At 41.8% G+C, this 27,967-nt stretch overlaps 1 protein-coding gene across 1 annotated transcript in view; it reads left to right on the top strand.

The window, feature by feature from the left end:
* LGR4 (leucine rich repeat containing G protein-coupled receptor 4) overlaps positions 1-26,704 on the top strand; it is an 81,972-nt gene extending 55,268 nt beyond the window's left edge. Inside the window, exons 5-19 of the mRNA XM_054171654.1 lie at positions 9,350-9,565; positions 10,528-10,599; positions 12,312-12,380; positions 12,959-13,030; positions 13,117-13,188; positions 13,784-13,852; positions 14,287-14,358; positions 15,122-15,187; positions 16,239-16,310; positions 17,175-17,246; positions 17,531-17,656; positions 19,704-19,825; positions 20,669-20,743; positions 23,663-25,274; positions 25,666-26,704. Coding sequence (XP_054027629.1) covers positions 9,350-9,565; positions 10,528-10,599; positions 12,312-12,380; positions 12,959-13,030; positions 13,117-13,188; positions 13,784-13,852; positions 14,287-14,358; positions 15,122-15,187; positions 16,239-16,310; positions 17,175-17,246; positions 17,531-17,656; positions 19,704-19,825; positions 20,669-20,743; positions 23,663-24,939 — 2,452 coding nt within the window. The 3' untranslated portion in view covers positions 24,940-25,274; positions 25,666-26,704. The remainder of the gene's footprint in view (positions 1-9,349; positions 9,566-10,527; positions 10,600-12,311; positions 12,381-12,958; positions 13,031-13,116; positions 13,189-13,783; positions 13,853-14,286; positions 14,359-15,121; positions 15,188-16,238; positions 16,311-17,174; positions 17,247-17,530; positions 17,657-19,703; positions 19,826-20,668; positions 20,744-23,662; positions 25,275-25,665) is intronic.
* The last annotated feature ends 1,263 nt before the right edge of the window (positions 26,705-27,967 follow it).

Genomic DNA, 27,967 nt, shown 5'->3' with positions numbered 1-27,967 from the left:
CATCTCTGGATGATAATTTTCCCTTCATTTTGTCCCTCCCCTTTTTGCAAGTTAAAGTAATGTACAAATTAAGCCTACATTTTAAAAAGGTATTAATATATTTTTAAATATGATTTGAAGGGAGAGGATGTTACAGACATAGAAAAAAAAAAACCCAACCCAGACATTTTACTTGTGGAAAATATCATGGAATGGTATGTGAAAGTGTAGAATGGAACCAGAATAATCACTTGGCATAGCATCATTGTAATTAGAACAGTAACAATTTGAAGTGTGGTGAGGTTTGCCTTTCTGGGAGCTTCATCTCCGTAGGCAAATGGTGAACTGTATCAGTTTTAGGATGAAAAAGGGGGAGATTGGGTTAATAAGTAGCAAGCTACTTCTTTTGCTGGTGAGAATCAAATTGAGATTTCTTTATAGCTGCTGGCAAGAAGGTGGGCAAATCCAGTCTGGAAGGCGTCAGTAATCAGAAGCTCAGAAAGGTTGTAGTTTGCTTATTTGTTTTGTTGCACTGATGTGGATCAGTCTTTGGGATGTCCCCCTCTCTTCCCAAGAAGGGTATCTGTCTACATTGCAAAATCCCCAACATTTGTTAGAATTGGCAGCAGTTTGAGAATAAATGGGGTTTTGAGGCAAGTGTAATGTGAAATATAAAGCAATTTTCCTGTGCTGTGTCTGCTTCACCAGAATGCTTCTGTCTTACTAAATTTCAGCACAGCTTTCAGCTTATTGGATCACTCATCCAATGACAGTGCCATTGTGTACATCCCCTACTAAAGCAAGGAACACCTTCTGCAAAGCAGTGTAGGACTAGTCTGAATTTTGTGCTTGAGCATGGAAACTTCAGTGTCAGCGTGCTCCTTTATTCATTTTAAAAGGCAAAAGTGTTTGGTTGTGTTGTGGGTTTGTTGGGGGGTGTTGTGTGTTTCTGGCTTTTTCCCCAAAGGAATTTTGTCAAAAAAGGATTTCAAGAACCTAAGCTGCTGTGACCTTCCTCTAAAACAAATAACTCTTTGCAGAATATATGTTAGAAAACCTGCTTCTGCCTTTTAAATATGTCACCTCCATCCAAAACCTGCAAGTTTAAACATCACCTAATTGACTCCCTTTTGGCAGTTTCCCAATTTGCTCTGAAGTAGGCTTTAGGGTTTTGTTGGTTTGTTGGGTTTTTTTCCCCCTTAAAGACACAGATTACTTGCTCATAAAACTTTATAGTGTATTGATGATCATTTGGTTTGCAACTCCTGTAGAACTATCCAGTTTCTCTCTTGATGTGCTCCAGTTTCTGGCTGAGTAGGAAGGTGGTTGCCACACAGTATGTATTAACAAGCCCAGTAAACATACCTGGGTGGAAATGAAGAAGATGGTTGCAGGAGCTTCATGATCTACAGTGTTTGTATTATTGTTGGAAAATAGCCAGCCTGGTTCAGAATACTACAGGACAGCTCTTTATTTTCTGTTTATATTGGCTATTTTCCCAGCTCTGGCCTCTGAAAGAGAGTTAGAATAGACTCCTTGTTTATGGAGGTGAAATTCAGCAAAATGAGTGACTCGTACTGACGGAAACTTGCTGTCTAGCACACCAGAGAAGTTTGGCTGGCAGGATGTATTCTCACATCTAGGACTGTGGGACTGCACTGCCGAGACAGAAGGCACAAGTTGCCCAGCTTGTGCCCAGCAGAAAATGTAACAAAGAAGGCGCTTCATAAATGTAATCAGTAGTCTTGATGCATTTCAATTACTGCACATCATCAATGGCGTATTTTCCTTATCACAAGGTAATGAAGTGGTGTACTTTGTACTTCAGATCTGGAAATGGTGGTGGTGATAGTTTATTGGTGATCCAAAGGTCACAGGGAGAGCTGGAGGAAGTAAAGTGGTGTGCTGCTTCAGCAGCCTGTGCAGGGCCTGGCAGGACCATGAAGCTGTTTCAGAGGGTCACTTCCAAGTGCTTGAACATATTTGACTCTGTTTTTTTTTCCTGAGCTTTGACTCACAGTGTGAGGTTTTATAAAATGGTTCAATAAACTACAGTGGCTTCTAGGGTTGCTCTAATTCACCCCAGAAACCCAGCTACATTTGAAGTTTGAGTCATAGCACAGAATATTCTAGTGCTAAGTGTGTGACAAATCTGTTACTCAGAACCTTTCACGTGCTTTGGAAAGGAGAACTGTGTGCCATTTAAACTCGAAGTCCCCTCATTGCTCTCAATTTTAGCAGGCATTTGCCATCAAATCCAAGAGTTATTTTTTAAAAACCTTGTCAATAGCTGTTAACATATCAGAGACAATTTACTGTAATTGCTGAGTTACTGTCCCTGCACATGTGCACACATGCCCACATGCAGACAGTAATAGTGTGTTCTGCAGCAGTAGTTCAAAGCACTGCAGCAACGTTGTTAAGCCAGATTCCCAAACTGTGGGTGTTGGGATCATGCCAGTGTGGTACTCCACTGTGATATCTCCTGCCTCTGTCTCTGTGTGGGTGTTTGCCTGAGCTGCAGGGTGTCTCCATGCATGTGGTCAGCAGTAACTTACTGTGGTGCCCACTATCACTTCTGGCTCCTTCAGCCAAGTCTGCTCATAACCAGTTTTGCAGTCTGCTTTCCTGTCTCAGAAGGCTGGAGCAGGCTTCAGGCAGTATGAGGTAGGAGGCATGAATGTCCTGAACTGGGATGTGGTTATATTTGCTGGGTGAGGGAATCAGCTTGGCCCAGCCAGTGAAGGGTCCTAGTGGACCCCAAGTGAATCCTAAACTGTGGGGTTGAAAGAAATGAGAGCCGGATCTCGCTTTGCAGCATAAAGATGAAAAGAGAGAGGATGGAGACATTTTCAGTCAGTCAGGACACATCTGAAATATTTGCTGCAGCACATTGCCTGCTACAACCTTGCATTTCCAGCTTTTTTGTTCTTCAGGAATGATTCCCTGTAGAGCTCAAGTTACCAATACCCAAATCAAATCCAGAGAAGAGCAATGAGGGGTTTGGAGGGCATGGCATACAAGGAGTGGCTGAGGGAGCTGGGGTGGTTTAGTCTGGAGGAGAGAAGGCTGAGAGATCTTACTGCTCTCTACACCTCCCTGAAAGGACTTTGGAGTGAGGCTGGTGTTGATCTCTTCTGCCAAGTAACTAGTGATAGGATGACAGGAAAGGGATTTAAGTTGTGCCAGAGGAAGTTTAGATTGGACATTAGGAAAAACTTCTTTACAGAGAGAGTGGCAAGGGATTGGAACAGGCTGCCCAGGGATGTGATGGAGTTGCCATCCCTTGAGGTATACAAGAAATGTGTAGATGTGGTGCTGCAGGATATAGTTTGGTGTTCTTGGTAGCTGGGTTATGGTTGGACTCCATGATCTTAAAGGTCTTTTTCAACCTTAGTGGTTTTATGATTCAGCTAGTCAAATTTAATGGGTTGTCTTCAGACTTGGTTGGTTTTGTTTTTATTTTTGAGTTCTCTGTTGTTGAAGGGGACCAGCTCTCAAGTGACTGTGTTAAACTGCAGGATTAAACTATAGTCCCCTGAATGTGAAAGGAAGAAACTCGCACGCGTTTTCTTTCCACCCTGCAAACCCAACACCAACATAAATATGCTGAATATGCTTTTCTCCCTTGCATTTTTTCAAGAACATGTAAGAGCTGTCCTGAGCATGTTTGTGCTGAAAAAAAATCTTTTAAATATGCAGCAGTTTAAATACACTGCTCATGGACTTTACTTGCTGAGTGACAAGAGTCATTTTTTTCTATGCCGTGTTCACCCTTAAGAAGGTGTTCTGGTTTTCTTGAGTGAGGTATGAATATTTCTTGTGAGCTTCAGGAATCTCTGGGATATTTTTAGCCTTTTTTTTTTCTTTTAACTGTCTGGGCTTGCTTAAGGACTGGGTAATGTTAAAAGAAAAAAAAATTGGGGAAATATTTAAAACCAGAATGATCAGAAACTTGGATGGAAGTTACATAGCACGTAGATAAAAATCAGCTGAATCCTCTGTGGGTAACTTGCAACAAGCTTTGTATGGGCTGCGACTGGTACCATCTTAAACGTATAAATGGCAGAACAGGTGTACTGGTACATCAGTTCTGGTGGCTGAAGGAGCTTTGGCATGTATGACTCGTTTCTGAGAGCTGTAGTAAATATGTCTTTGAATAAAACAAGTCCTTGCATTGATGTTCTCAACCCGAGGTGCAGTGAGCAAATGTGCTGAGTGTGTTAAAGTACCTCTGTTGACATGGGGGGTTTATTGCCTTGCATTGTAGCAGAATTTCCTAGGTACCAGGCTTATCAGTACTCAACTTCAAAACCTAAAAAGCTACTCCAGTGTTATTTGAGTGATTTCATTGTGGTTTTTGAAGGAGCACTTTAAAGAGCAAAGTTCTTTAATGATTGCCATTGAGCAGAAGTGATTTCTCACAAGAGTTGGGAGTGATGTTTTTTCCTTTTATTAACATCAACATTAAACTGCTGCTGTTAGTACAAGGCTGTTAAAATTTCCCAGTTGCTGAAGCCTGAAAGGCTGAGCATGGTCACAGATGATACTCCCTTAGATAGGGAAGCTGCGATCCTCTTCCCAGGCACATAGTGTTAATAAAACGTGTGGCAGTACATTCACCATGAGTATTGTTACCAAGATGACATTTGTGAGATGCATCTCACATCCACAACATCCAGGTGGGCTTCATGGTGGGAAGTGTGGCCAAGCTCCTTGGGGAGCATCTACAGGGATGGCTACAGGCATGCTGTTGGTGGTTTTTCCCAGGAGAACGTGAGCTGACCGTAACATGCCTAGAGAGACTATAGGATGAGTACAAAAGGCAGTCTGGTTTTTTCCCCCTCTCACCCTACTGACCTTTGTGCCAGCTCTTCCCCCTACCTTTCACCCTCTTGTTTCTAGATCAGTTGGGATGATAGCTGGCTGCAGATTTCACAGCCTGGCTGTGAGGTGACCCTGCTTGTGTGGTTTGGTGTGGAGCAGGACTGCTCCTGAGACCAGAGGAGAAAAGGGCCTAGCTATCTCCTGGCACATACCAAGGAAACACTGAGAAGTTTGGGTGATTAAGTTGGGGTTTTTTTGGTTAAGCTCCTTGTGCTCCAGAAACTAATTCAATTTTCAATGTTTTCTCCTGCTTTTTTGTCTGTGGTGAAAAGCTTGATGGAAATTTGAAATATGTTGGACTCTGAATGGTATTTTTGTTTTATTCTTATTTAGGTATTACAAAATCATCTGCAGGTGTGATCGACTTTGGAACTTTTATTCATTTGAACTGTCTAGGGCTCACAGTAGTTACACAGTTTCCTTAAAGCTGAGTTGGTTGTTTGAAGACCTTTAAGTTGCTGTGTTCTTCACTTGTTTTAACAATATGTCAAATACTTCAGTAAGAGCTGCTGAATATAGAGGTTTCTATCAGCCTCGTGCTCTTTCTTCCTATGGAGTTGGAGTTAGTGTGAGGAGAGAACCTGACAGGTAATAAAAGTGAGGATGACAGCTCTGCAAGTGAACTCTGAATTTATAGACTAAAATGTAAAGATCTGTCACAAGCCAATGCCTATAGGGAAGCTAGAATTGGAGTAGCTTCTGAAAGATTAAGGAATGTACATGCTGCAAGCTTTAATTTGAAGGTCATCATCTTTAACACTTTAATGGCAAGGGACAGTCTTTATAAAAGTTCTCTCCAAGCACAGATACTACTTGTATTTGCTAGTTATTTGAGCTAGTGAATCACAGAGTCATAGAATGGTCTGGGTTGGAAGGGACCTCCAAAGGTCATCTAGTCCAACCTCCCTGCAGTCAGCTGGGATGTCCTTCACTAGATCAGGGTGCTCAGAGCCTGACCTTGGGTATCTTCAGGCGTGGGGCCTCAACCCCTTCCTTGGGCAACCTGTTGCAGTGTTCCAGCATCCTCATGGTGCAGAACTTGTTGCTAACGTCTGATCTAAATCTTCTCTTCTCTGATTTCAAACCATTGTCCCTCATCCTATCATCCCAGGCCTTTCCTTAAAAAAAGGTGTGGTCCTTACTTGTAATATTTTGTGGAAGCTGTCAAATATATTAGATTTGGTTTTCAGCTGCTTCACAAAATACTTCATTATGTGCATTTCAGACGTGGAGACCAGGAAGTGGCTATGTAAATGAGAGTGAGACACACAAATAATCACAGCATGATGTCCTGTCTTTCTGTTTGATTTTGCCTTTATGATTTGGCATTGCTAATTACTTTCAGCTCTGTTCAGACACCACATTTATTAAGATGATGCCAAAAATTTCAAAGAAGTGACAGAGCCAGGGAAATGTCCTCTTTTCACCTTCCAAACCTCCTTGCTTAATGACAATGGTTGTTGGTGGTCTTCCCCTCCTGCCTTTTACTGCCGTGGGCAGGAGATGAACACAAGAGACTTGGATGGCTGTGGGGTGCCATCATGAGAAGTGTTTAAGACCAGGCTGGATGAGGCTCTGGCCAGCCTGATCTAGTGTGAGGTGTCCCTGCCCATGGCAGGGGGGCTGGAACTAGATGATTCTTGTGGTCCCTTCCAACCCTCGCTGATTCTATGATTCTATGTTAATGTGCAGAATTAGTTGAGTGCTTTATCTGCCTGCACTGGGGAACAGAGATCTTGGCAAAGCTAGCTAGGGATGAAGGCACATCATCTTCTTCATGACCCTCTATGTTCTCCCTGTCTGTTTGACTCCCTTATTGCATTCATCCATCCTTTCTCTGGTCATCTTGTGCTTAAATGGTGGGACAGGAGGAGCAGGGCTTGGGGCTTCATTGTGTGTTCCAGAATCTGCTAGGGTAAGTGGAATTTATCAAGGAGGACAGTGAAAGTACTGGTATGGGTGCAGCGGGACAGAGGCTGCCTCTCCAGTAGGCTGTGTCTCTTAAAGAGCAAATCCAGGGAGGCATGGGGGGAGGAGGCCGGGAGATTAGTTGGAGAAGACTCGGATATGTTTATTCCACTGGAAAATAATTCTTTTGATCTTCAGGGAGGTGTGTGAATTCAGGAGAGAGAAGAAAGACAGGTAATTTCTAGTTGTTTTTTGGTTTGGTTTGTTTTCTGCAGCAGAGCCGCAGGCTTTTTCCCTCTTCCCTCATCCCCCATTTTTTCTTTATTATCATCAGACAGTTTCTCTGAAATGCTGCAGTCTCAGTGCAGCCTGAAAGCGTTCAAACAGTGTAGTGTGCACACCTGTCAGACCATGGGGCAAATGATAAAGGGATGCCAGTATGTGATCCGTAGGAATTAGATCTTTGATGTGTAGCTGTAGAGCTAAAGACACCTCAGCCTTTGACTGCAGACAGTTCTGTAGCTTCCCACTTGCACTGATGGATTTGTTGCTTAATTGGATGTATTTCCTGGCTTCCTGCTACGTGGAAATTCAGCTGCTGGCTCTTTTTCCTAATAATTGGAAATATGGAAACCACATACATCACACTAACTCTTACAGAAATAGATGGAGTGCAGTAGTTTTTGATGAAGCTTGTCTTCTCCCTTTGAATTCAGCACATCCTTCCAGTGTTGGGGTCCAGAAACACTTTCACTTCTGTTTAAGCTGTAGTGACTGTGCCTGGAGACAAATGCAGCACAGTCACTTGGTTTACCCTGCCAATCCTGAGAGGGATGGGATGAATGGCTGGAGGCAATGACTTCTTAAACTCCCTCAGCTAGACTTTCAAGAGCATGTCTGATCATAGCTTTAGGAACACAGTGAATGCTTAATAGAACTCAACCCATTTGTATCCTGTCAAACACTGATGCTAATGGAAGAGAGTATACCTGTTTGTGTCCCCAGACAGCAGGCTATGGACTGTGGCTGGTACACCAGTCATCTCAAAGCAGTTATGCAAGGTGTTCTCTTCCATGTTTGCAGCAAAGTGATTGTGGTTCAGTTGCTGTCGACCTAGAAAAGACAACTTCCAGGTCAGAGGATAGTCAAACATTGCCTGTTGCTCTCAGCCCTACACAGACTCCCATCAATTACAGTCCATTTGTGTTCTTCATCTCGTGGGCTAGCACTGCTGGTCTTTCCTCATGTGAAGGAGAGCACTTTGTTAGTGTTTTGCTTCTTCTTGGTCATCCCTTGCCACTACGCTTTCCTGGGGCTCTTGGCTGTGTAAATCCAAGGTTAAACTTTTGGTATGGTTGTTCTCCCACATTTGTCCCCAGCACATCTGATTATGTGGCACGGTGTGGAGAAACCTGAGCTAGTCCCAGCCTGTGTCTTTTGCATGCCCTGGTTGCCAGTGATGCTATCCAAGGAATTATGCTGCTAGTGTAGGAGATGAAAAAACAAATTTGTTTAGGGCACATTGCATGAGGAAAAAGCACATCTCATGTTGCATGAGAGTTGTTGTCACGGCCAAGCCATCAGACAAGGAGTTGCAGTATCAGGTTTGCCAGTTGTCATGGATCCAGGATTGAGGGTGAGACTTGGACAGTAGCACCTGTGCCTCCAATCATGAGAGCTTCACATCTGGAGCTGGACGTGCATTTTAGCCTCCTAGGTTTCCAGAGGAGATATTTCTATTTATTTATTTAATACTTTGAAACCTGAAGAAGCTGTGAAACCCCATAGTGTAGGTGAACCAGTAACTGGAGCAGAACTAATAGTCACATATGGTTTGATTTTTTTTCATAGAGAGGATGGAATTGCTTTCCATGTGTGTTAATAGCACTAATGTTTGCTGTCAGAGTTCATCTGGGGCGGGGGGGAAGTGTGATGGTAAATCCAGCACTGTGCACTATTTAACAGTGCTGATGTGCTGGTTTGCATTGTAGAGCATTTGGATAAGATCAGGTGCAAGACTGGAAGAAATCCGTCGGGTTTAGTTGGTGATGTAGTGTTGTGTTTGCCAGGATGATTCATAGCTCTGACTTGGTTCAAGAATTGCTCTTAATAATTTTATTCTCTAGAGCAGGTGTGTAGCAGTACTACAAAACCAAGTGTATCACAGCATACAAATGAGTGCATGCTTCTGCAGTCTTGACAGACTAGCAAGCTCCCAATGTAAAGACTACTTCCAGTATTAGCAGCTGGGGAGTTTGTGTGGGGGAGATGTCTGTAGAGTTATCAATTCACTTAAAGTTAGTTATAAGCATATGGATTTGTTAAAATGTTAATTAAAAATGTGTCTGAGAAGCAGGGTTTTATGAGACCTGCTCTTCATTTGCCTTGAAAGGTTCTTCATGCATCCTGCAGTGAACCTTCAAACTTATTATTTTGATAAAGAACATTTAAGCTAAAAGTATATCTAAATTACTCAGGATTAACATATTTGATTGCTGTATAATTGATGTATTATTTTTTCCCCTTATCTGGAATTTGCAAACTTACTGTGGGTGTTCTCCCTGTTTTAATGTAGGCGTTTAGATGCTAACCACATCACTGCCATACCAGAAGACAGTTTCGAGGGTCTGGTGCAGCTGCGGCACCTTTGGTTGGATGACAACAGCCTGACAGAAGTTCCCATCTACCCTCTAAGCAATCTCCCCTCTCTGCAGGCATTAACACTGGCTCTCAACAAAATTACACACATTCCTGACTATGCATTTACCAACCTTTCCAGTCTTGTTGTTCTGTGAGTATTTGTAACCGTGTTTCACAGGTCACTTTAATTCTCTCCTCTGTTCCAGTTTTGATTAACCACTGAACACAGGGTTCTGTTATGTTTTATCTCAGTTGTCTAGCAACAGCCTATACCACCACCAAGATTTGATACCTTCTGTATTGCCTGCTGAAGGTTTGCTGAGGGCTCTTTTCAGAATACAGATGTGTTATGTGTAGTGAGACTAATGCAGGTTTTCTTGACTTCTCATGTCAGTAATAAATATTTAAAATCAGTGGTTGTCAGAGAAAACTTTTGGACAGATTAAAAGGACAAAATCATACAATGGCTTAGGTTGGAAGGGGCCCCCCTGCCATGGGCAGGGATGCTTCACAACTAAACTCGGCTGCTCAAGGCCTCATCCAACCTGGCTTTGAATACCCCCAGGGAGGAGGCATCCACTACCTCCCTGGGCAACCTATTCCAGAGTCTCACTACCTTCATACTGAAGAACTTCTTCCTAAGATGCAGTTGAAACCTACTCTCCTCAGCTTAAAACCATTCCCCCTTGTCCTGTTGCTAGACACTCATAAAAAGTCCCTCTCCAGCCTTCTTGTAGGAGCCCTTCATTTATTGAAGGGGAGCTGTAAGGTGCCCCTGGAGTCTTCTTCTTCTCTTGAATATCACCAAGGATTAATACAAAAAATCAGTTTGATCTATATATTTGAAGCATGTTTTTATCAGACTTCTGGGTAGTGACTAAAGGTTTAAAATAGGTTGTCTTGACTGCAGGCAATCTGTTTTATTCTCTTCCCACATGAGGATGAAATGTTTCTGTCTGCAAGTGAACAACATTCTACTGCATAATCCCCCCCATGCAATGCTTTATCTTCACCATTTCACCATCTTGATTTCATAGAAGTATCTTCTTACATGGGAAATTACCTGAAATCTTTCACTTGTTTTCATGCTTGATTTTTCTTTTTGCTTTTTAGACATCTTCATAATAATAAAATAAAAACTATAGGAAAACACTGTTTTGATGGATTGGACAACCTTGAAACCTTGTGAGTATGATTCTTAAAAGTAATTTATTGTTCAGTGTTTGTCTCATTCCCAGCTTGCTCAAGGTTACCTTTCTGGTCTGGTGAAGATTTTGCACTGTGCAATGCTTGCCACTGATACTTAGGTCCAGCTTGGGTTTCAGAACTTGAAGGCTTAGTTATCAGTGCAGTGCTCCACCAAAACTAATTAACTATGTTGAGAAGCAGGTAAATACTAGCCTGGGTGAAATGTCACACTGGAGGATGTGGCTCTTAATGTTCTAAGCCTTGATCTAGCTGGGGTATCTTTGCATAGCACACCACTGAGTCAGGTGGATATATCAGAAGTGGTTGAATGGCCCTGTGGGTGATAAGGGACAAATATTTGTTTCTCAGATTTGCTGTAGGATTAATACACTGCCAAAACTGTTGTGTGACAATATGAGGTTTCTCAGAGGGCTCCTGTGGGCTGTTTCTTCACTGCTCTTCCCTTGCTCGATGGGCACTACTGCAGCCAAGGAGACTCATGCATCCAGGCAGCTGCTGAACTATCTTCTTCAGGCTGGCTTAAAACAGCCTAATTCCTGGTTCCCAGCCTCTCACCTGAGTGCACTTCAACTACTGGCAAATACTAAGATGATGGAGTGGTTTATCTGAAACAGTCAACCTTGTGCTCCTTCGGACAGAAACATGGGATGGGGTTAGGAAGCATCACCTTCCCCTCACCTGTTGTCCCTGCTGACGATTCGTACTCCCCCCAGAACTGGCTGGGCCGCAGCAGTCAGGTCCTGGCTCTGCAGTCCTCCTCACCTTCCAGAGTGTCTCCTTGGCAAGAAATGGCTTTAGCCACTTGCATTTCCCTCAGTTCTTAATTTTCTGCCTCACTCAGTGAATGCCTAATAAGTAGTATCTCATTTAGTGGTGCCTTTTGTTATGCTTAGGAGAATGCTAAATCAATAAAACAGATGAAGGAGGGCAAGGGCAAGCCAGCAACACCCTCTGTTAACATAAAGAGTTTGGATGAGTCCAGGAATGCTGCTTACTCCAACTATCTTGTCATTCCCTTAGAACCTCAAGTAATAATTAGATGCTATGTAAATATGCACAGCTGATACAAGACTGTCAAAATGGTTTTGCTGCTCATAAGGAGCCCTTTTTGCAGAAAAAAAGGCTGTAGCAGGTCTTGACCTTCCTGCTGGGATAGTGACAGGTTAACTGAGATTTCAGCAGATCCCTGCCAGTGCACAGGCTTGGTGTGTTGAGGTTTCCCTCTGCTTCTGTTCAGTATACATAATTGATTTTGCTCTTACCTAATGGCTTATTTACTGCTTGTTTTATAAAACCTGAAAGTTTTCTCAGTAAGTGAATGAAAAGCAGTCATTTCTATCTGCTTTTTAAAAACTTGAAAATTTAGTTCATTTCCATGTACATTCTGTTGAAGAAAAACAAATCTGTGGGGTGTTTAAAAGTACTGAGCTTTGCTCTAAGAAAATTTAACATGAATAAAACTTAATATGAATAATCCTCTGGACAATACTAAATATCTTGCCTAAGTTATTACCTGGTTATGAAGCATGTAAAGTATCAGAAGAGTACCTCCAAGCTGAAGTGGTTCTGTGACCTAGTTAAAGTTGCTCTGAGAAGTGTTTACCTTAATTGTATTGTCTTAAAAATTATTTTGACAGTTTGTGAGCATTATTAAGAATTCTGTAATTCCCTTGCTTTGTTTCTTGTAGGGATTTAAACTATAATAACATGGTAGAGTTCCCTGAAGCCATAAAAGCACTTCCAAATCTAAAGGAGTTGTGAGTATTACTTATTCTCCCTTTATATCAGTTTTCTTTCTCCTTTCCATAAATAAAGAGAAAAGAAATTCCTGGGTTTATGAAACCTTATCTCATTATGCAGCAACCTAAATCAGATTAAGTTCTGCTAAGTGAAGCTGTAATTAAAGGAAAATATAATCATAGCTAGAGAGGGAACCTACTGAAAATGATTTTGGAGTTATATAAGCAAGCAATTTATTCAGGAGAACCATTAGCATAGATCTTAATCATGAGCTGGGTTTGGCCTCCAGTAGCAGAATGAAGTATTCACTGATCACTCATGCTTTCCTTGTCCCCTCCTTGAGAGAGGAGAAAAAGCTCAGGATGATGTTTTGGACAGAGTAGTTTCTAAGGAAATATTTTCAGTTTGGCTGATGTGCAGCAGACAGAAATCATACTGTCAAAGTTATTCCTACGGTTGGACTTAATCCTGTTTAACTGCAGTCCTAGTTTTGGCAGGTTTGGGAATTGAGTAGGTGTGAGGAGAAGGACTATTGGGTGAATCTGCTGGCAGGATATTTTTAAATGTTGATTTTCTTCTTTGCTGATATCTTTAGGGGATTTCACAGCAACTACATTTCCATAATTCCTGATGGTGCGTTTGCAGGAAACCCCCTTCTAAGAACAATGTAAGTAAATTTCATGCATCTATTTTTAGTGTTTAGCAGACAGTGGCTGTAAGAGCAACCATTGAAACATGTTTTTCATTTCCCAGACATCTGTATGATAATCCTTTGTCTTTTGTGGGGAACTCAGCATTTCAGAATCTGTCAGATCTGCATTCCCTGTAAGTATCCTCTCAGCTACATAGTAAAATAAATGGGTATGAGCAAAAACCTCAAAATACCTACATTTTCTGACAGCCTTACCTTATTCTTTTTGCAGTAAGAGTTCATAAATGTTGTTGTTGTGACTATCCAGTTTCTTAAGAAGCTCTAGTAAATATCTGCTACAACCCCTTTTTTTTAATGTTCGTTACCTTTCATAAGACTCATAACCTCAGGCCAAGTGCTCAGGTTCTTACTTAAACTGCAATATGTCCTAAGAGGTTTTTGAACAGGGATATACATAGTGAGAATGTTTTGCAGGTTAGTGCATGCATGCTCTCAAAAGATACTAGTTCTGAGGGTGATGAGTGAGACTACAAACCCTGAGCTACAAACTACCTCTTGAGTTTATGCCCTTTTCATGCCTGTATTGATATGACTCTCTCTGGCTCGATGAATGCCAGTTGTTTGCTAGTGGAGGAGTAATTTATTAAGCAAATTACTTTGCTTAGTTAGAATGTCTCCCTAGTGAAAATACCTACCTGATGTCACAATTGATTTGCATAATAACTTGCAGCTAATTTTCCTGTTGTTTTGGGTTGGTTTTCTTTTTAGGGTCATTCGGGGTGCCAGCATGGTGCAGTGGTTTCCTAATTTGACAGGGACTGTTAATCTGGAGAGCTTGTAAGTATCTTCTACAGAAATCATTTCCAGTAATTTCTTGGGTTTGCTTCCTTTGAAGTGATTGAAATACGATTGGTTGATCTGGAGAGCAACTGGATGTATGTTCTCTTCCTGTCACGAAGTGCCATTATATAGCTTTCCTTACTGTAATACCTTGGTGCCTTTTGAATTATGTTTTTATAGAAGAAGCTGACAACAGCTTATGAAAATGCTACTGATAGTAACCTCCCTCTTGTGGAACTGAAACCCAGAAATTTTGGCCTCTTCCAAAAACAAACCAAACAAACCCAAACCAAAACCAATTTTGGTGGGTGAATCTAGCAGCCAGATAGCTGAGACACCATCCTTATTGTTGTCTTTCATATGCTTGTTATGCCATGGCTCATCCACAAGGCAACCATTTGTATATGTACTGGTGGTGTTTTTTTTCACAGAACTCTAACAGGGACCAAGATAAGCAGCATTCCTGGGAATTTGTGTCAAGAGCAAAAGGTGCTACGAACTCTGTAAGTATCCACATTGTGCCCCTATTGCCATCCACATCACAATGCAGATGAGAGTTAAATCTAATTTAAAGCAAAAGCATCACTTAAAATTGCTCATCCTAGTAGGTCTAGCAAAGCTGGCAGTCTGATTCTTGTTTCTTAATTCTTCAAGAATAGAATACAACAGAATTAACCAGGTTGGAAAAGACCTTTGAGATCAAGTCCAGCCTATCATCCAACACTATCTAATCAACTAAACCATGGCAACAAGCACCCCATCCAGTCTCTTCCTAAACATCTCCAGGGATGGTGACTCCACCACCTCCCTGGGCAGCACATTCCAATGGCCAATCACTCTTTCTGTTAAGAACTTCTTCCTAACAGCCAGCCTAAACCTCCCCTGGCACAGCTTGAGACTGTGTCCTCTTGTTCTGGTGCTGGTTGCCTGGGAGAAGAGACCAACCCCCACCGGGCTACAACCTCCCTTCAGGTAGTTGTAGAGAGCAATAAGGTCTCCCCTGAGCCTCCTCTTCTCCAGGCTAAGCAACCCCAGCTCCCTCAGCCTCTCCTCATAGGGCTTGTGCTCCAAACCCCTCATTAGCTTTGTTGCCCTTCTCTGGACATGTTCCAGCAATTCAACATCTTTCCTAAACTTCCTCTCAACTAGACTCAGATGCTCAAGGCCTTATCCAGCCAGCCAATCCATTTAATGGTTACTAGTGATTAGATGCTTCAAGCAGAAAAAAGTTAACTAAGCACCTTTCTCCCATTTTCTGTTTTGAAGGGACTTGTCTTATAACAGTATAAAAGAGCTCCCCAGTTTTAAAGGCTGCCACTCCTTGGAAGAAATGTAAGTAGAAATATGTATTCTTTGCCTTTTTCACCTCCTTGGTTTGCAGATTCAAAGTCTCTAGAAATTTGATCATAAATTTGTAAGTGCAAGGACAGAGAGAGATAATTTGACCATCTCATGTGAGGCATGTGCTGGACAGCATTCATCTACTTGTGTTTTCCTCTTTTAGCTATGGTTTAATGGTTTCTGTGGCACAACAAAAGAATGAAGGACGCAGTGATCCTTTGAGAGTAGCATTTCATAGTAGTGCTGCTGTACCCATAAATGGAATGAGCCTCTTATCTCCTGCCTCTTATTTCTTCAACTCTTCTTCAGTTCCCACCCAGCCATCAGCCTGTGCTTGTGTAAAATGTTTTTCCCTCTAGTAGTCTCTAAGACACATTCAAAACCCATCTTTGCTTTCCCTTGCTTCATTGCTTTTAAGCTTCATTTCCAAACCTGCATATGTCTCTCCTCCTGCCTCTTCTGTACTTAAACTTCTTTCCCCTTTAAGCACAGTGGGGCTAATAGACTTCTCACATTCACTTATGCTTTGTTATTACACTCTTGATATCTTTGGGCTCTCATACACATGATTCATTGTTAAGGGAGCTAGTGAACTGGCATCTTAATTTTCCCATTAACTTTTGAGGTGTTTCTCAACATTTTCTTTTCATAAAATGGTATTTTAGAAAAGAAAGTGCACCCAGGGTTAGAATATGCCTAAAGGTTCCCTGCAGAATGAAGTAGATTTGATTTAAATCTCAGTGTGATTCTTCAGAGTTCCCAAAGTTTTACTTTTAGCTTTAGTCCACACTTAATAGTCTCTTCTAAATTAAATTTGTGAACTAGGATTGGACAGAGGTGCCATGAAAGAGCTTCATGGTTGTATTAACATGGCTAATACAAAATACTTACACAGTTTGCCTGCAGGGGTGTCCTGGTGTAAGAGGAAGGTCTTGCTATGGGTAATGTTCAATCTGTGTATTAGCAGGCAGTGAGCTATCCCTTGGTTTAAAGTCAAAGCAGTTGGGCAATGAAGTTCTTTTTCTGTTTCTTCACTTTGCAGCTCCTTACAGCACAATCAAATCCATGAAATCAAAGAGGATACCTTTCAAGGACTGTCTGCCCTTCGTATCCTGTAAGTGCACATAGCTGCATTTTGAGTAAAGCAAGGCAATGTTTTTGATTCCCTTGTAAACTGCTGTTAAATCCTATGATGGCAGAAGGCCAGGTATGCTGGATCCTATGGAGAAGTAAATCATATACAAGAGAGATGACCAGCAGCAAGTTTCAGTCCCATTCTTTCTATTTCCCATTTTGCTTTTCTAACCTGTGAAGAGAAAAGATGCTGTGGGGTAGTCAGTTACTTTGCATGATATTATTGCTACATTATTCTGTTGCAGTGTATTCATTGGAGAGATCCTCTCTGTTTTCTTCAGGAGGAAGAGACCAGTAGACAAAATTATTCCCTCTCCTTATGTCTAAAGCTATATGAAGATTATATAGGAGCACTGAAATGATCAGAAAATCTGCAAACTGTCAGGTGTTTGGGAAGGAATGTCATAAGTCATGGTGGTCTAGCAGGAGCTGGAGATGGATTTTGAAATGCAACAAAGCAGATGGTCTTCTGCTTGCCCTCTTTCCCAACCCCTGGCAACATGCCCTGCCAGAGGTGTGATTGTCACTGAAGGGATCCCCCTGGTGCTTCCAGCCTGGGAATGGATGGTGCCAGCCTCTGCCTTGGAGCACAGGTTGAGCTGCTGGTACTAGGAAGGAAAGAAGGAAGTGCAGGAATGGGAGATGGATTCTCCTTTGGGCATGAGGTGAAGCAGCATATATGGCTGCTTACTCAAGGGATTTGGCTGCTAGTGCAGCTGACTGGGGAGAAAGGGGAAATGGGAGGGTTGTTCAGCTTTTCTGAGAAAGGTATAAAGTATTTCCCACCTTAGCCTGTTTCTCAGTACAGTAGCTGTTAAAATAATCACATTCATTTTCACTGCAGCGACCTCAGTAGAAATCGGATCCATCAGATCCACAAAGAAGCTTTCACCACTGTTGGAGCTATTGTTAACCTGTAAGTAGGTTGTTTTGTGCAGCAATCTCCCCTCTATCATTCAGCTTCTGAGATAGGCATATATTCATTTTAAACTAAAAGTATTTACTATCATGTGTCTCATCTCTGAATCAAGAAGCCTCTCACTTGCTGAATATATGTTAAGTGCCTGCTGCACTGGCAGGCATTTGCCAGAGCACAGCTTCAGTATGAGACTTCTAAAAGCCTTCCTACTTGAAGGAGATGTATGCTATAGGATCTTCAAAATTCCTTCTTGTAACACTGTTGTAACATTCCTATTTCAGAGACCTAAGCTTCAATGAACTCACTTCAGTTCCAACCGAAGGACTGAGTGGACTGAACCAGCTTAAACTTGCAGGCAATTCTGAGTTGAAAGAAGCTTTGGCAGCAAAGAACTTTGCAAAGCTCCGGTACGTTGGTAGATAACACCACAGAGAGCCTCTCCTATTGTGGCAGTAGCAAGTAAGGTGACAATAAATGAATCATAGAATCAATAAGGTTGGAAAAGACCTCAAAGATCATCAAGTCCAATCTGTCACCCAACACCTCATGACTACTAAACCATGGCACCAAATGCTATGTCCAATCCCCTCTTGAACAGCAGCACATTCAATCACATCCAATCTCTTCTTGGGCAGCACATTCCAATGGCTAACAATGCTCTCTGTGAAGAACTTACTCCTCACCTTGAGCTTAAACTTCCCCTGGCACAGTTTGAGACTGTGTCCTCTTGTTCTGGTGCTGGTTGCCTGGGAGAAGAGACCAAACCCCTCCTGGCTGCAACCTCCTTTCAAGTAGTTGTAGACAGCAATAAGGTCTCCCCTGAGCCTCCTCTTCTCCAGGCTAAACAATCCCAGCTCCCTCTGCCTCTCCTCATAGGGCTTGTGCTTGACAAATGATCATGCCCATGGATTCCTTAATGTTGGCGTATATGAAAGGGCATCTGTCTGACTGTTCTGGTATAGAAACCATAAGCAGACAACTTTTTTGGAACCTTTTATGTTTTCCCTCCACCACTTTTCAGGCAGATATCATCTGACTTTGGAGAAGTGGTTTGGGTGGATTCCATTTGTTACTGAGCTGAGCACATCTGTCTTTCAGAGCGTGGAAAATGGGAGCAGACATACAGGTGTCTGATTCCATAACCACCATGCTTTATACATAGGCTGTTTATTCTTGGAGGCAAATGATAAGAGTAGCAGGAATCATTCCTATGGAAAGCTGGTACTGATCAGACAGTGATTAACTGCTTTGCATTTTCAAAGATCTTTTTGCACATAAAGAAGCAGTTAAAAATTGTTTTCTGTACTGTCCAATGATAGAAATGGAGATGAAGATCCTGTTGATTCGTCTGGGGCCAGGAGTCAGTGTCATGCTTAGAATCATGCCTCAGCAGTCCTGTGGAAACAGCACACTGGGCTTTAGGTTTTGATCTGTGTTTGAGAACTAAGGCATTGTGAGATCCCGTAGACTAAAATGTTTACAAGAACAGAATTCAGGAACAATGGTCAATAGTCAGTAGTCTACATTGTAGATAATGTTGCCAATAGTCAGCATTGTAGAATAGAATAGAATAGAATTAACCAGGTTGGAAAAGACCTTTGAGATCATCGAGTCCAACCTATCATTCAACACCATCTAATCAACTAAACCATGGCACCAAGTGCCCCATCCAGTCTCTTCCTAAACACCTCCAGTGAGGGTGACTCCACCACCTCCCTGGGTAGCACATTCCAATGGCCAATCTCTCTTTCTATGAGGAACTTCTTCCTAACATCCAGCCTAAACCTCCCCTGGTGCAGCTTGAGACTGTGTCCTCTTGTTCTGTTGGTTGTTGCCTGGGAGAAGAGACCAACCCCCACCTGGCTACAACCTCCCTTCAGGCAGTTGTAGCCTAGAGTCAGAAAAAAACACACTTCTGACCTGCTATTATCTCATAAAAATAATAATTACATTATTATATGTCAAGAGAGGTGATTCTGCCACTCTTCTTCTCTGGTGAGACCTCACCTGGAGTACTGGATCGAGCTCTGGAGCCTTCAACACAGCAAGGACATGGACCTGATGGAGGTGGCCCAGAGGAGGGGCATGAAAATGATCATGGGGCTGGAGCACCTGTGCTATGAGGACAGGCTGAGGGAGCTGGGGTTGTTCAGCTGGAGAAGAGAAGGCTCCAAGGAGACCTAGTAGTGACCTTCCAGTACTTGAAGGGGGCTACAAGAAGGCTGCAGAAGGACTATTTGCAAAACCCTGCAGCAATAGGATGAGGGGTAATGGTTTGAAATGAGAGAGGAGGAGATTCGGATTGAATGTTAAGAACATGTTATTAGCAGCCATGACAAAAGAAAAAAACAAGGCAGCTTTGGTTTTAGCACTGTGTGCTACTGAAATAATTTTAATAGATCGTAATCTTAAGTTTGGTGAGTAACACTCTTTGTTCTTCTGCCTGTTTTTCAGGTCCCTCTCCGTACCATATGCTTACCAGTGCTGTGCGTTCTGGGGTTGCGATTCGTATTTAAACTCGAATGCTGAAGATTCCCGTCACCAAGATCAAGGAGTCTTGGTGGATCGTGAGAAGGGTAAGTGTTTCACTGTGCTAAACTGACAGCATTCTTTTGGGCCACACTAGGGTTGGTTATTGTCTTTGAATAAGGGAAGGTGGAAAATGTATATCTTTACAGGGATACAAAAGCTGTCTCTGAGAGTGGTTAGCAGTTACTTAGAGATGGGTTCTTCTAAATGTGTGAAAAGGATTTATCTGACAGCACAAGGAAGAAGCTCCTCAGTATGAGGGTGGTGGGACTCGAACAGGTTGTCTAGCGAGGCTGTAGATGCCTCCCAGCTGGGGATGTTCAAGGCCAGGTTGCATGAAGCCTTGAGTCTGGTTGAGAGGTGTCCCTGCCCATGGCAGGCATGTTGGGGTGGATGGTCTCTAATATTCCTTCCAATCTAAGCTATTCTCTGGTGATTCTGTGAGATTTGCTTGTTGGTTTGGGATTTTTAGAAAAAATTATATTTAAAATCCATTTTTTTCTCTAATTCTAAACTGCCAGTGTTGCTGCTGTCATTTTCAACCAGAGCAGAAATTGGTTTATGGTCCTTAGCATTCTGACCTTCCTGTTCAGAAAGGGCTTTTTCCATTGTCATCTTCAAGGCCCAGTGTTGAAAGATGTTGCTGCTTTGTTTTCAAGCCTTGTGAGTAGCTGGGACAGGCAGTAGTAACTCAACCTGCAGCAGTGATTCCTGCACTGAGTGTTTGACCTTGCATGGCAAACCAGAGCAGCTCCCCTTTTTAAGGGCTTGAATGCTGGTGAAGTATTAGGTCTTTGATCTTTCAAAGGACTGCTTCCACTCTAGGCAGCTTCACTGCACTTCACTTCTTTCTACAACTAACCTGTTTTTTCTTTTTTATTTGGATACAGCTGATACAGATGCTCTAAGGAATGAGGAAAACGAGGAGCTGGGACAGACTATAATTCACTGTACACCAGCAACAGGTAAATCTTACAATGTGTTTTAGCCACATTGTGAACTTCAGGCACGGTGTTATGCAAATAGCTGTCTGCACATTACAATGTTTCATTCCTCATAGTCATCCTGAACACAGCAGATTAAATTCTTCAATGCTTGGGTGAAACTTCATTTGATGTCAGTGTTGTTTTGGATGAGCAATCACAAAGTTTTGACTGGGCTTTAGACACATAGGACTGTATCAGAGAACTATGCTAGGAAAAAAATCCCACAAGTTTGTTTCCATAAGCAGAACAATCAGGACTGCAGCAGTTCTGTTTGGAGCCTGCTGTGTTTAATGCACTGCTCCCCAATTCTGTGTTAGCCTTGCCAAAGCAATGTCTGTGGAGCAGACTGTAGGAATGCTCATCTCTCTCAGTGAGAAGTCAGCCTGTGCTTTAAAAGCTGAGCTCACACTGCTGTCATTGCTAGTTTTAATTAAGCTTGATGCTTTTGCAGGAGAGAAGTATGGGAAACTCTCATGTGATCTGTTACCCTGCCCTGCTATACCTGCATTAACTGACAGCAGAGGGCTGTTACAAGTAGCTGGAGCAGGCAGTAACACCTTAATCTGCTACAGATATTTGTGAAGTGAGAGTCTTGCTGGCATACCAGAACTACTCCAATTCAGCCTTGAACAGTCCAGCACTGCTGAAAGTCTTTAATTTTGCAAACAAAGATTTTCATTCTAGGCAGCTTCATTGCTGCCCTTCTGCTTATCTTCATCAAACTCCAAATTTCCACATTCATTTCCACTCAGGTCCTAAAGTGCTTGATACTTCCTTGACTTTTCCACAGGCTTTCCAAAGGCTTCCTGTTATACATCTTGCACCCTCCTGTTTGCATAAACAGGAACACATAAATGGGGGACCAGTATGCTTTCAGTGGGGGTTACTTCTGGATGAGCAGGGGTTTGTCCAAGTCTTGTTTTGCTCTCTTCTCTTAAACTGGTATTTTATATCCATTATGAAAATCTATTCACTCTTCATCTTTTGGCTTAACTCCAGCTTTGGGATGTCACAGAATGTCACAAGGATTTCTTGATCCCAGCCAAAAAAAAATTGTGGTCAGAAAGTCAACTAAATTATTAATGTAACTGTACATGATCTGAGAACTAATTTGACCAATGCTGCTTATTTACTTTCAATCTCCTGTTCACAGAATGTGAATTCAAATGGTGTGTTACATGGGTTAAATTTTTAAAGCCTTTAGCTCTCTCTTTTTGCCCATGCCAGAGATGCTGTAGCTCTAAAAGGAATGAAGAGCTTGTTTTACAAGTTCACAATTTGCTTTGTTTTTCACGAGTCCCTCCCATACTAACAACTTGTTTTCTATGCCATGCTTTCGTCTGGTCATAAGTAGGACACTCCACCCACCATGTAAGTTCTGAATCACTGCTCATCTTGTAGATCCACTTCCCACTTTGTCTAATGGCAGGCATAGATTGCTGAACAGTGGCATTCACATAGTGTAGTGCTGAAAGCTGTGAAACTCATCCTTTGAGCATGAATTTCCCTTGATGGGCTGAGGACATCAGTGAGAGAGGGTAACTGTTAACTCTGAGGATAGGTACACCTCAGGAGAAAGACAGTGAAGTGTGATGGGTTTTGTTTGTCTGAAGATACTTTACTGCACAGCTACTAGGAAACACTGCAAAATGGCTTTGGAAGCACTTATTTCCTAAGTAAGAAGTTGGTTTTAAGTTGGTTCATCTCAGCAGGTATTGTGTCATGTGAATGTTCTGTAAAATTAACTACTCTGGCAAGGATGTGTTACTCAGGAATACTTGCAAAAGAAGAGATTTTTGCTGCTGATTTTACTGGGCTGACATTTAATCACTCTCTGCAGTTGCTGCTCCAGCCCATGATAGGAATGGGTCGTACTTGCCTTTCAGCTGCCTAAAGAGAGGGTATGAGCTGCACAGAGCCAGGAGCTGAGGGCTGAACCCGGTTCAGAAGCTCCAGCCCGGGGTGTCAGCAGACTTTGGCATTTTTCTGCTTTGCCTTCAGCGCCCAGAGTGCCTGACTGCAGGGAGGGATCCCCAGCTATTGTGCTTTGGACAATTAGCGGTGCCTAATGGGGATGTAGGAGAGGTTAAACTCTTCTAATCGTTACTTAAAATCAGTAGGATTTCCCTATGGAATAAATAGCAATTAGAAGGATTAGAAGGGTAAGCACTAGTAGTGACCTTTTTTCCTTGTCTCACCCCGTATTATTTTGCTTGTTGAACGTTTTGTATTATTTAAGCTTTTTATTTTTATGTGGCAAAAGAAGGAGGAGGTAAAAAAATTAATAATCATTTTCCCTGTCTGACTTTCCAAGCCCACAGTGCCTTTCAGTGATGAGGGTGGGGGAGAGGGCTCGTGGTGAATTCCTGTCCCTATTAAAGCTGATTAAATTGAATTCGTCAGCTGTTTTTTACAGATGTTTCCTTGTGACCAGAAGTTACTCCAGAAGGCATTTGTGAATCATTTTTTTTGAGAGAACATGTTAGCTCTAAAAAAATTCTTTGCCCATACAAGTCAGTTGTGAACATTTGCTTTTGTTTTGTTACCAGCTTCTTTTACCAAGTATGAAATCTGAAGAAAATAAAGTATTTAGGTGGCACTCATAAAAGCTATTTTGAGTAGCTGAAAGGTAATTAAGTTTGTTTATCTAGCTTGGTTATACAAAGAATTCTCAAGTGACCATTCATCACAGTAATTATTATTTCAGGCATAATTAATTAGTAAATAGCTTGAGCCAGAATAGTTTACTTTCAACTGACCTATTTAGCAGTTCAGCTGTGTACTCTATTCAGGAATTAATGAGGAGTGCTCTTGTAATACCTTTTGAAAATCTTGCTTATTAAGGCATGATCTTTTCTTTCCTAAACGGGTTGTCTTTCTGTTTTTGTTTTCTTCTAGGTGCTTTTAAGCCTTGTGAATATTTATTGGGCAGCTGGATGATTCGACTTACTGTCTGGTTTATATTTTTGGTTGCTTTGTTCTTCAACCTGCTTGTGATGTTAACAATATTTGCATCCTGTGCTCCATTGCCGTCTTCCAAACTGTTCATAGGCCTGATTTCTGTCTCTAACTTATTTATGGGAGTTTATACTGGTATTTTAACTTTCTTGGATGCTGTCTCATGGGGAAGATTTGCTGAATTTGGCATATGGTGGGAGACTGGCAGTGGTTGCAGAGTTGCTGGGTTTCTTGCAGTCTTTTCATCAGAAAGTGCCATTTTTTTCCTGATGTTGGCAGCTGTTGAAAGGAGCTTCTCTGCCAAGGAGATCATCAAGAAGGGGAAAAGCAATCGCCACAAACAATTTCAGGTGGCAGCAGTGTTTGCTTTCCTGTGTGCTGTGGTAGCAGGATGCTTACCACTGTTTTACAAAGCGGAGTACTCGGCGTCGCCCCTTTGCTTGCCCTTCCCCACTGGAGAAACACCTTCGTTAGGTTTCACCGTAACTCTGGTGCTCCTGAATTCGTTAGCATTTTTGCTAATGGTTGTTATCTACACGAAACTCTATTGCAACCTGGAAAAAGAGGACCTCTCGGAAAACTCACAGTCCAGCATGATTAAGCACGTGGCTTGGCTCATCTTCACCAACTGCATCTTCTTCTGCCCCGTTGCGTTCTTCTCATTTGCACCGCTGATCACCGCGATTTCTATCAGCCCTGAAATCATGAAGTCTGTTACTTTGATCTTTTTCCCGTTACCTGCTTGCCTGAATCCGGTTCTGTACGTATTCTTCAACCCAAAGTTCAAGGAAGACTGGAAGTTGCTGAGGCGCCACATGACCAGGAAGAGCGGAGCAGTAGCGATCGCCATCAATGCTCAAGGGGGCTGCGTGCCGCAGGATTTCTACTATGACTGCAGCATGTACACCCACCTGCAGGGGAACATTGCTGTGTGCGAGTGCTGCGAGTCGCTCCTCTTGTCCAAGCCTGTGCCCTGTAAACATTTAATAAAATCCCACAGCTGCCCTGCACTGGCAGTGGTGCCTTGCCAAAGGCCAGACGGCTACTGGTCGGACTGCGGCACCCAGTCAGCCCACTCCGACTACGCGGACGAGGACGACTCCTTCGTGTCGGACAGCTCAGACCAGGTGCAGGCCTGCGGCCGTGCCTGCTTCTACCAAAGCCGGGGGTTCCCTTTGGTTCGCTATGCCTACAACATACCCAGGATTAAAGACTGAAGGCCTCTGGCCATCAGCTGCTCTAATAAAGAGCTACAATGCTTCGTAGACCCTTGCCTGTTTGGACCTTTGGAGCAGGAAGCACTTTTGTAATCGTCGTGTAGTGTCGTTGGTAAAGAAGGGAAGCGGGCAGTAACTTCTTGAGCCATACAGTTAAAAATAATTCAACAAATAAATCAGTTGCCCTGACTGTAAATAGTCGGTAAACCAAATTTGTTACCCAATATTTTTGCTCTCTCCACGCAACGGTGGTTTCTTTTATACAGTTTTTTTACATGGTAATGGTGTGGTTCCACGTTGTACTCCAGTTGTACTTTGCTTCTGCTGTTGGCAAGGTAAGTTCTGTTGATTTTTCTTTTTCCCACTTTTTTTCTTTCTCTGCCAAAGCACAATATAAAGGACAGCTGTTTGATATCAAAGAAATTATTTTCAAATGTGACTTTTTCTATAATTAAGCAAAAAAACCCACCCTCTCGTGCTAGCTTTGTATAGTGTATTCAGCGTTGAATCTCAGGATGAATTTTTACTGCAGGGCTTAAAAAAAGGGATTAATTCTCCCATACATAACTGTGACAGCAATACAGGAATACCATGTTTGTTTTGTATTTCAGCTTATAAAAGGTTTTGTTACAACAAAGCACTTGTAATCCACAGTATCTGCAGACTATGAAATAAGCCTATTACCAGCTGTCAGGAATAATAGGGTTGAATACATTTTTTTTACAGTGATGATGCATTACTTCAGGTGAACCACAGCGAGATTCTTCAGTATTATGCAGTTGGGTCACACTGCTGGAAGGAATATCAGTGCATCAGCGGGGTTAGCAGTGCTGTCAGTGCTTACAGCTCGTGTCTTTCCAGAAAGACTGCCTAACACTGCAGCCTGTTGAATGTTACAGCACCCCACTAATACCTATGAATAAACCGAGATTTTAGCAAATGGAGGGAAACCAGAAAGCAGTTTTGCAGTAAAGAAAAGCATTTCTGCATAGTCACTGATTTTCATGTCAATCAGTGCAATATCTTTAAACCAGTCAAGTCCTGAGACCCAAATGATTTAAGTACAATCAGTGATCCATTCATCTGTATTTAGTCTGAAATCTGATTGATATAAAGCTATCAATGCATGATTAAGTAATGATGTCTGTTTCTTCAACAATACACTAAATCAAAAGCGAATCCACTGCCATCCCAGTTCCTCTGGAGACATTCTGGTTAAGATTTTAAAGCTAGATTGCTATTTTGAGAATTAAACTGTATATACTGTTCATACAATGAATTTTTATCTTTGTATTGTAAATTATTTGATAGAACACATGATGGGAAATGTGGCTTCAGTTCATTTTGTTAATTAAAGCTACCTCCTAAACAATAGTGGCTGCCAGTAGCAGAATGTTTAAAAAGTGGTTTATATACTTTTTTGCATTGTAAATAGACATGGTTGTATATTGTCACTGTAATAAAAACAGAATCCTTGTATATCAAAATCACGTAGTTTGTACAAAGTATGGGAGGATTATTTACTGTATGCTGTTAATTTTGTAAGCCAAGATATTCACATGTAAAAACAAAAGGAGAAGAAACCCAACCCAGAGTCGTTAATTCTTATATTTACACTCATGAATATTACATCTGCAATTAGCATGGAATGTTACACTGAAAGCAAATAAAGGGTACCTGAATATTGATGGTTATTAAATCTCTGTTTTTCAAAAGTTAAGACTGAGAATTGTGCACATGTAAATTTACTGAGCATAAATAATGTGTCACCTGCTCTCCACTACATTGTGGTGAGAGTTTCGGGCAGGAACTGCCAGGAAAGCAAGAAAGTTTCCAGTTTACAAGTGGATTTATGATCTGACTCTTGGCATGCAAAAGGTTGGTTAAAAACTTGAGAGAAGCATCTGCCCTCTTATAAAGTAATCTCTTTATTAAAGACCTTGAAGTTGAAATGGTTTTCGTGTGCCTTGGAAAACCATACAGATGATGATTTTGGTTTTGGTGCTGTTTCCATGCCGAGGGTTGTGGGGGATTTTTTGCCGTTGTAAGAATCCCAGTCTGGTCTGCGGAACTCCCTCTGTTGGCCAACCAGTCGCAGGTAAGGAGACTACTTCAAACACAAATACCTCTCCAAAAGGGCAATAAATGTTGGGAGGGAAGGCATTCCAGCTCTTGATTTCAAACAATGTTCTTGAGTATGGATTTATTTCTTCTCTTTTACAAATGAGTAAAATTTTCCTGGGTTTATTCAACACTTTACTCAGAAGTTTCAAAGTTGCACAAAGATACTTCACTCCAAGAATTCTTTTGACACCTATTACTATTTTTAAGCCTTCGGTTTTAATTTATAGGGTAATATTTTTAATTAAAAGCACAATGCAGAGCTTGTTTCATATGTACTCTCCATTTAATAATTTTTAATTATGTAGGTGCTTTTGATCTTTCACTGCTAGCATAAGTTTATTTTTAGCAAGAGATGTTTTTAACACTGCCTTTTGCACATGGTGCAGTACGATTTGGCCTATTTACTCTTAGCACTAGTTGAAGATAATTCAGTAAATAAAGAAATTAATTAAATCTGAAGTGGGATAATACATCTCAAATGATTGTTTACTCTTGTATCCTGTAAGAACATGGAGGGCATATGGACACATTATTTATGTTGCATTCCTGGCACTACAGTACTACAAAATACCATCCTTTAGCTTTTACCCAAGAACTATTAGCTAATGGTCACTGTGGCATTTACTATAGGGAAATTACTTAGATTTGAGGGCAGCAAAAGAGCAAGTGTCTCACTGGTTTCCAGTAATAAACCCATGGCCTGTACATGTCTTAAACTGCAGCCCAAAAATGAGTAAGTAAATGTGTTACTGACAGTTTAAAAGAGATAAGGACTTTTTGCAGAAGTGTAGGCTAGCTGAGCAAGCCAAGGCTCTTCAAGAGCTGGAGGGCTGTACTGGCCAACTAACTTAAACCAACTGAGCTGACTGGGAATCCGTGTAGTGATTCAAAAAGATGGGATTTT

This window comes from Dryobates pubescens, chromosome 22, assembly GCF_014839835.1.
Source record: "Dryobates pubescens isolate bDryPub1 chromosome 22, bDryPub1.pri, whole genome shotgun sequence".
NCBI lineage: Eukaryota > Metazoa > Chordata > Aves > Piciformes > Picidae > Dryobates > Dryobates pubescens.
The sequence above is the reverse complement of the archived record's forward strand: the minus strand, read 5'-3'. Positions and strand labels throughout refer to the sequence as shown.